Source organism: Chionomys nivalis, chromosome 23, assembly GCF_950005125.1.
Source record: "Chionomys nivalis chromosome 23, mChiNiv1.1, whole genome shotgun sequence".
NCBI lineage: Eukaryota > Metazoa > Chordata > Mammalia > Rodentia > Cricetidae > Chionomys > Chionomys nivalis.
Genome location: NC_080108.1, coordinates 26,830,146 through 26,839,695, shown reverse-complemented (window position 1 = coordinate 26,839,695; position 9,550 = coordinate 26,830,146). Strand labels below are relative to the sequence as shown.

Here is a 9,550-nt window from a genome sequence, read left to right as displayed (position 1 = left end):
GGTAGGTTCTGCATGTGGTGAGTTCATCTCAACCTCACCTTGCTGAGATATAGAATCACATGGGCGATCTCTGGGCATGCCCATTGAGGATTATTTGGAATTGGTTCATTGATGTTGGAAAAAACTGTTCTGTTCCCTGCGGGTGGTACCATTTTCTGTCCTAAGATCCTAGACTGTATAAAAGGGAAGAGGGTGAGCTGAGCCTGGGCATTCATCTCTACTAGGCCGTCCCCACCATCACTAGCTGTCCCTTGGAACTTTGAATTGTTCATTTTGAGCCAAAATGAACCCTTCCACCCTTAAGGTGCTTTCTATCCATCTATTCTATCACAGCAACATCAAAAGGAATTAACATGCTTTGTTTGAGGTGGGAAGCGCTTGCAGCCTTTACCCATGGGTGGAGCATAATCAGACAGACATTTTTAAGAAGTGTGCTGGCTAGTTTTATGTCAACTGGAGGCAAACCAAAGTCATCTGAGAGGAGGGAATCTCAATTAGGAATGTGCCTCCTTAAGATCAGGATATAGGCAAGCCTGTAGAGCATTTTCTTAATTAGTGACTGATGGGGGAGGGCCCAGCCCATCGCAGGTGGTGCCATCCCTGGACTGGATGGTCCTGGGTTCTGTAAGAAAGCAGGCTGAGTAAGCCATGATGAGCAAGTCAGGAAACAGCACTCCTCCATGGCCTCTGTATCAGCTCCTGCCTCAGGTTCCTGCCCTGTTTGACTTCCTGTCCTGACTTCCTTCAGGACTGAATAGCAATATGGAAGTGGAAACCAAATAAACTCTTTCCTCCCCAACTTGCTTTTGGTTGCGGTGTTTCATCGTAACCCTAACTAAAGACAAAAATCTTACATTTGTTGCTATTTTAACTTCCCTGTACCATCTGCTCACTCTTTCTTTCTTGATCCATTTGTACATAGTTCCATTGTGACTAGATATAATTCCTCAGCCTGATTTTTTTTTTAAGCGAAGATTACAGATAGTGTCTTCTCTGGCTGTCTTAGCTTGCTCTTGTTATTGCTGCAATAGAACGCTCTGACCAAAAGCCACCTACAGAGGAAAGTGTTTGCTTCATTTTACAGCTTATTGTCCTTCACGAGGGGAAATCAGGAACTCAACACAGGAATCTGGAGGCAGAGAGTGAAGCAGAAGCCATGGAATAATGCTCCTCATTGGCTTGCTCAGCTTACCTTTTATATAGTTTAGGACCATCTGGCAAGGGATAGCACCACCCACAGTGTTTATCCCACCCAGGAGTCAGTGTATGATTAGATATTGCATTTGGTTGTCATGACAACGGTTCTCTTTAATTTGGAATTTTTCTATGGGCTTGGTCTTCTAAGATGTCAATATTTTTAATTAAAAATGTTTATTTTTATTTCATGAAGTTAAGTGTTTTGCTTGCTGATTTTCCATTTAGTTTTTGACATGGGTTCACGAGCTCAGCTCTGCTTCTCTTTTGGTTTCAAAGAATTATTTGTATGAATATATGGATAAGTGTTTTTCAGTGGCTTATAATTCATTATTGTACTTAATCACTTTTATGTCCAAATGGCTCCAATTTTGTCCGTCAAAGCCCTATGTGAGCCCTGTCTTCTTGTGACATATTGTTCTCATGTAATGAGAAGCCCTCCCTTAATCTCCATTAAGACAGGCTCCTCCAGTCTTATCTCCCATCCACACGCCCCAGCCTCGATATAGCCCTTCCTCCCAGGAGCTCTGTCTCTTCTACTCTGGAGAGGCGTGAGAGGGCAAGTCCTTGACGCCGGATGCCCTAACCGCCACTGGGTATCCACTTCTTCACTCGTCTCCTTCCACAATATCTTTCTTCCTCAGCGAGAATGCTAGACCCCTGAGTCAGGCACTCGGTCTTGTTTGACTGAGCTCAGTTGTCCTAAAATGATGTCAGTATTTCCTCACAGTTCTTCCACGCTTCCTCGGCCAAGACTCTTGAAAGTTGCTCATCCTTTTCTCCTCTCTACTGTCTTCAGTTTGGATGACGGTCGTTTGAGTTTAAATTTGCTTCAATTTGCTCTCCATGTATCTGGTACTTTTTCAGTTTTAAGTACGAAGACTATAGGCCTTCAGAAGTCAAGGCTACAAAGGATGCAGCCAGAGAAGTGTGGTCCTCAGGCGTCACTCCCACCCGTTTCTCCTCTCCTGGTCCTCTGTAGATAGCTGACCTCACTGCCTGCTAGTCTGCTCCGAGTTTCTGTCTGTAGACATGCTCTATTTTCTCTTCTTTCTTGCATGACGTAACATGTCACAAAAGCTATTTCGAGCTTAGCTTTCTCATGTCACTGTACTTCCAGGAAATGACTCCATATCGATTTAGAGAGATCTCCCTAATGCCTTCTGAACAGCTACCCAGTATTCCATCGAGTCTGTGTGTTATAACTGATGATACCCATCTCCTATGGAATTTTACAACCACAAATAACCCTAAGTCGAATTTTTTTTTTTTTTTTTTTTTGGTTTTTCAAGACAGGGTTTCTCTGTGGTTTTTGGAGCCTGTCCTGGAACTAGCTCTTGTAGACCAGGCTGGTCTCGAACTCACAGAGATCCGCCTGCCTCTGCCTCCCAAGTGCTAGGATTAAAGGCGTGCGCCACCACCGCCCGGCCTAAGTTGAATTTTTGTACAAATGCAGGTCTGTGTTCTTAGAAACGTATCTTCAGAGTAAATTCGCAGCAGTGAGATTGCCGAGTTGGAAGAGACATGTATACAACAGGTCCTTGCTTCTATTCATTCTGCTTCTTAGATCAGCAGACCGCAGCCTGGAAGCGTCTGGAGAGATGGAAGCCGTTTGTCATGCACACTCTTCTCTTCTCCCTCTTCCTACACAGCACTGCAGTTCACACCCAGTTACACTGGTAGGTGCTGTTTGGCACCAGAAATGATGCAAGGACTGAGTGCACAAGTCAAATGCAAATATTTGGACATTTTACGTGAAAGACAAGCATCTGTGGGATATCTTTGGAGAAGGGCTCTTCCCCATGAACCAATATCCATGAACATTGGGGAGCAACTATGTGAAGTTTTCTTTGATATCATCATTGTGTTGTCCTGCTGGCCATTTCCTAGAGTTTTTAATTGATAACTTCCATCCTTTTGTTCTTGTCAATGTAGATGGTTGTTATTGTATGTTCTCAGGTTCATGTACTCCTTACATTTGTAGCACCTGGACACGCCTCCATGAGAAGCCCATCCAGTGGTCCCACTTCTACTGCCTAGGTTCAGGGCTTAGTTCTCAACCCTGCAGTGCAACCAACGTTGACCACGTCCCTATCCATGGTCCCCTTCCCCTGCGCATTCTCTTTGCTTCTTGAAGTATTGCCCAGCCATCCCATCACCATCAGCTTTGATGCCTATACTCCATCCCTATCTCATCACTTTGCCTTTGCAGTGTTGCCCCGCCCTGGTCCCCCTATCTCCCCGCCCCTTACGATGCCCGGCTCAGGCCCCGCCCCTCGCCATCTTATAACAACTCGTCTCATAGCCCATTGCTCGGCCCCCTGCAATGTCGCCCAGGCATGGCTCCGCCTCCTGTCTGCGCATCGCTCCTCCCCGTGCAGGGATATCCAGCCTCAGGCCCGCCCCTCTTCCCCAATCGCCCCGCCCCTCTTCCTCCATCGCCCCTCCCCTAGAGTGATGCTGCCCCACAGACCCCGCCTCCCGAGGCCCTTCAGCTCCGTCCCGCCCCGTCGCCTGGTCACTCTAGCTGGGCCGGCGGGCGCCGGTGAGTGACTTAGGGAGGCTGCCATGGCGGCCCAGGCCCTGGCGGCTCAGGCCGTGGCCTCGCGCCTGCAGCGACAGGAGGAGGACATCCGTCGGCTGTGCGCGGAGGTGCAGCGCCTGAGGGACGAGCAGCTGCGCGGGCCCGAGTTGGGACAAGCCGAGGGCACGCGCCTGACGCGCGAGGTGGCACAGCTCCGAGCGGAGAACCGCGACCTGCACCAGCGTCTGTCTGGCCTGCGGCTCCGCCTGGCCGAGCAGCATGGCCCCGGGGCCGGGCGGTCGGCGGCGCAGGAGGTAACCGGGCGGGCTTCTGGGGACGCGGCCCCGGCGCACTCAGCGGTCTCCAGCTCTGCACCTCAGCACGGGCAGGGCTGCAGGGTGTGTCCCCGCCGGCGCCCTGCCCGCTGCCCACGGCCTGGGGACCCGCTAGGTTTTCACCAACCTCCTAATTAATCAGCTGATGTCATTTCTCAGCTCTTCTTTGGATAGACTGGCAACACTTTCCCCCCCTCCAGCGGCAGGAATGACTGAGGTGCATGCCTCGAATCCAGAATCCTAGAGGCTGTCAGGAAAATGATTGAGAGTTTGAGGTCAGGGGTAAATAGCGAGTACCAGGTCGACCAGCAACAAGACACTGTCACAAATAAAACTTCTTAAAAGACTGTTAAAGTGTTTAAGATCCATGGTTTCCTAAGGGAAGAGGACCAGCAATTTCTGTTCCCGCTGTTGGCTGGTTCCATGCTATCCAAGACAGGTTATTTTTACCGTCTTGTTTTGGCAGTCTACTTTGAGGGCTTAGCGGGATTATTTGATTACAATATTTTCATGTTTTTTAGAAGATTATTAAATGCAAATTATAAGAGTATCTTTCTAAGTTCTGAAGGCTTTCTAAAACTGACATGCTTTTTAGTTCTTTGTCAAATGCACTGGCAAACTATGAAAGGCAGACTATGAAAGTCTGGTGGCATCCACACATTTTCCAGTGATGTTATTTGTTGAAAGTTTAGTGTGTGTGGGGGGGGGGAGACAGAAACAGAGAGTGTATATTCCAGGGTATGGAACCCAGGGCTTCCTGCATGCTTGGGTGAGTGCTCTCTCTCCTTCTGAGCGACATCCCCAGCTCTTGATTTGAAGCATTTTAAACTCCAAATATATTTAATGCCCTTGGACAGAAAGGGCTGAATTCTGAAACTTGATCCCTGAGGGTTATAAGTAGGTCTTAGTCCCCACAGTCTAGCAGGGACTCTCAAACTGTGGGCCCCCTGCCTTGAGCTGCCTGGGTTCCCTCTTTCCTTGGGTTTCGAATGTATTTCTCTTACCTGCCATTGCTGTGCTGTTTATCTTTCAGCCTCCTACTCAAAACCAAGAAAAGGATACCAAAAAGAAGAGGCTGAAAGAGAGTGAGCCTGACAGGGAGGTAAGTCGTTGCTATGGAAACAACATAAAACGTTCGCTGTCATTTAAAACATGGGTTTGCAGGACTTGGGGGGCAGTAAGAACGTAATTACTAATGAAGTTACCGTTTGGCCCAGATCAGTAACCTCTTGATGTAGAGTCAAGCTGGTCACCGGCTGGAATTCACTCTGTTTCAGGTGAAATAACAGCTCTGCTTTCATGTTACCTGCTTTTAAAACCAAAGACGTTATTAAAACAGCAGCAAGGGCTTACGGAGACTCAGCACTTGCTAGGCTCCAAAGAGAAATGGCCTCACGGATGTTACTCTAGCCATGTCGATCAGACAAATGCAAGACCAACAACTAGAGGCAGACTGGGAAGGCGCAGCCAACCAACCCCCTCCCCTGCCATGTGGATATACATGTTCTTCATTTGTGGATTTTTAAGCCCAAAAATACTTGGGAAAATGCTTCTGTCGTGACTTTGTCAGTCATTATTCCCCAAATAGTATTTATTGTATAGCAGCTATTTTCCAAGCCTTGTATTTTTTTTTTTTTTTTTTGTAATCTGGAGAGGACTTAAAGTTTATGGGAGGCTGTGAGAAGATGTACCGGTACAATGGGACTTTATTAAGGACTTTGGCATCCATGGGGGTCTGGGAATCCAGCCCCGAGGGTACTGAGGGTTATATATTAAGAAGTGCTATACTGTATAACCTTGCCTATATATACTGGAAACAATGGGAGAGGGAGAGGTCCATGTAGTACTGAGAGCGGTTAGGTAAGGGGGCTGTGGAGAGAGGGTGAGCACCGCTGAGGCAAAGTGGGACTCTGCCGAGCAGCTAGCTCAGTGGGCCGAGCCGCTGCCTTACTGTGAGCCAATGACTTTCAGGTGAAGCAGCCGGGTTTTATAAAAGAAAGACTGACGCTGTTCGAAACCTTGAAGACAGAGCATCAGCTCTTACCTGCTGCCCAGGAAAGGAAGAACGCAAGCGGCGCCATCACAGTGAGGGTGGCTGGTGGGAGAACAGTGCAAGGAGAAAGGTGGAGAACGACGCCTTACCAGGTGGCCGCCGACATCAGGTGAGAGCCCTCCCGCACAGATGCGCTTGCCCGCTTGCACACACTTGACACCCACACACATGCACCCCCCCACACACGCTCCTTGAGCATTTATCTGCCGCCCTCCCTCCCTGTTGTGAATATATTTGGAGAGGAAATACTATAGTATAGTAATGATTTTTTCAGATCCTGGGTCTCATGCTTACCAACACCACTAAAGTAACAGGTTCTAAAGAAGACTCAATTTCTTGCATAGCTGATTCTCCTAGGGAACTACCATGAGTTTTGTTCTTATTATTAGCTTCGATAAGAATTGTTACATTGCCTCAGTGCTAGTGCTGGCCTTCGGTCAGGGGCCCTTAGAGGAATTCAAACATTAAGCATGTCAAAAACACAGGCAAAAAATGTGTAGCAAATTCCATCAAGGGCAGTGAAGGGTCAGTCCAGTTGTCCATGTACTGAACCTTTGTCAAGCAGCTTGGTATTCCCATTTTTCTTATTCAGCTAGCTAACTAAATTAAGTAACTAAATTTCCCTCTGACTCCTAAAAAGACCACATAATTGGATACAGGATCATGATTTCTTCCTATGGAAAAGGTCCAAATTTTAAAGTTCTAATAAAAAATATATCCTAGAGAAAAAAAAATGTACCCTTGACAGGCCATTCATACTGACTTTATTTATATATCAAGTCATCTTCATAATTTTTTATGGTTTTTCATTTGTAATTTAAAGACACAAGGTGACACTACTGTTGGCAGTCACAGAATGGTTCTCATCCTTCCTAGGCCCTGGATACATGAATAAAATCTTGATTAGTGGAAGTTCCCGCTTGTCCTATTTGCTTCCTGTCTCTGTGATGAACACGACTACCAACAGAGACTTGGGGAAAGATGCGGGGGTTTATTTGGCTTATGGGTTACAGTCCGTTGTGAAAGGAAGCCAGGGCGAGAACAACTCGAGGCAGGAACTGACACAGAGACCACGGAGGAATGCTGCTCACCCTTGGCTTGCACAGCCCAGATCCGCCTGCCCAGGAATGGCAGTGCCCGCAGTGAGCTGGGCCCTTCTACAGCAATAGGAAAATACCCCATAGGCCAATCTGATGGAGGCAGCACCTCAACTGAGGTCCCCCTCTTTCTAGGCGTTTCAAGGTGACAGCCAAGGTGAACCACTACACAGTGTTATTGGAGAGTGTTGGAGTCTGGTGAACACCTGCCAGATTTCCGGACTCTTCTGTCTAGGAGCAAAGCGGCAAACACAGTTCACAAGGGGGGGCCTTCTAAATTTCCTATCACAGGCAGGCTTTTGGATCACTGAATCTTTGGCCTTTCTCCACCATTCTTGGGGGGGCGGGGTTAGTCTTTCTCTGTGGGCAGCTTTTCACATGCTAATTTACAGCCTGGCCCTCACACACCTCACTGCACCCTACACTCCTACCTCAGTCACCTCAAAACTGTTTACACAGGGATTAGGGGGGCACAGCCCCTGCCTAGAGGACCAGGAAACTCTCACCCTATGCTAATTCTATGAAGAATCTAGAGTGTAGTAGGGGGTTACTGGCGCCCCTGCATCACAAGGAGTCTAGTCTGAAACTAGTGTAACCCAAAAGACACACATTTTACAAGGGTGCTACAAACACTGGTCCAAACAAGAACAACACGGTTATGCCAACCAATGGTCCCCAAAGGGCCAGAATCAGAAAAGCCATGGCTACACTTGGCCCCAGAGAGCAATCTTGTTCCCTTGTTCCCAAGGGTGAGATCCCTTTGTTATACACTAACAGTGTGGCAAAACACAAAAGAACAATTTTAAGAAGGAATCCAGTAAAAGAGTCGAGTATCCAGAAGAGAGTAAAAGGAACATGGTGAGAGGTTGTACGCACTGAGTATATGTCGTATACTAACTGTGACAGAGAGAAAGGGAGACGGCACACAGAGGCAGGTGACAGCACTGGGAGATGTGTAAACGGGACTTACCCTTGTGTTTAAGAAGGTAAGGCACCCTTGTTCGCGTCACAGAGAATTTCTGCACCCTTCAAGAGTTTGCAGGTGGAAGACGCCTGTGTTCAGGATGATATCGAAGCTGTGGAAACTCCCACATTTTATTCTAGAGAATAAATTTGTTTTAGTCCACATGGGGTAGGCTTTTGTGAAGACATTTAAGTCTTTGAGAAGGCTCACCTACCGGCATTGCTTTGGGTTCTACAGACTGTAAGCATCTTAGATGCCCCACATGTTACAGAGCAGCTGGAGAGGTTAGCTGTGGCGCTAGGAATGCCCCTGACTGTGAGGTGAAGACTGCCCAGGTTCACATCATGCTGCATTATCAGGCCGCATATATAGTGAGTCCCGGGACCCCAGGGATAGAAACAAGTTCTTTGGCCTTTGGTTGTTTCCATCTATGACTGCACCCTGCCCAGGTTCATTTGGTAGGCTATCAGGATGCTTGTCTGCCGTTGTTTGAGCAGTCTTTACCAAGGCACCTTGGAAAGTATCAGTCTTCGAGGGCCACCCTCATTGGAGATGAAGGCCCATCCTCCTTCTAGAGTAGTGCTTCTCAACCTTCCTAGTGCTGTTCTTCATGTCATGGTTATTTTGTTGCTACTTCATGATTGTAATGTTGCTACTGTTATGAATCATAATGTGTTTTCCAATGGTCTTAGGGGACCTTCATGAAAGGATCATTTGACTCCAAAAGGAGTTGCTACCTATTGTTTTAGAGGGTGTAATATTCTTCCCTCACGTATTTTCCCTTTTTCTAGAGGGGCAATGCCCTGTTTCTTAGAACTCTATTGAGGCCCAGTACAGTTTCCCAGCACCTACTTTGAGAGCAGTGGGAAGGGACTCTGGTGCCTCTGCTGTTAGGGAAGTTTGGCATTGTGTCCTGTCATAAACCACTAACAGTTCATTGCCATTGCCATCACAGTTTTGCTTTGAAAATTTTTTTCCCGAGAAAAGGATTGACTACTAATGTATGTGTTCAAGAATGTTCATTACAATAGCAATAAACCAAAGCCCACAAAATATAACCAAGATGCCCAGCAAGTCTTGATTTTCTTGTAACGATTAAATAATATGCTTCAGAAGTCTGTGTGCAGATAAAGGCAGTGCTATAGTGCCTTTACAAAGTGTGTTACAAAGTAACATATACAAAAGGAAAGTATTAAAAATTTTGTATGGGTATATGTGTAAAAGATTATAGAAGAGTATAGATCAAAATGTTAGCAGTCATTTTTGAGAAATGTGATTGCAAGTATCCCACACTCCCATCCCATGCTTTCCTAGGTTTCTTCTTATAACTTTGTTACTCAGTAGTTTTCAAACCATAAATGAAAGTTATTTTAAAAATATAAA

General features: G+C 46.8%; 1 protein-coding gene across 1 annotated transcript in view; it reads left to right on the top strand.

Moving 5' to 3' along the window:
• The first annotated feature begins 3,694 nt into the window (after positions 1-3,694).
• Tars3 (threonyl-tRNA synthetase 3) overlaps positions 3,695-9,550 on the top strand; it is a 43,705-nt gene continuing 37,849 nt past the window's right edge. The window contains exons 1-3 of the mRNA XM_057756499.1: positions 3,695-4,032; positions 5,087-5,155; positions 6,025-6,215. Of these exons, the coding sequence (XP_057612482.1) occupies positions 3,763-4,032; positions 5,087-5,155; positions 6,025-6,215 (530 nt within the window). The 5' untranslated portion in view covers positions 3,695-3,762. The remainder of the gene's footprint in view (positions 4,033-5,086; positions 5,156-6,024; positions 6,216-9,550) is intronic.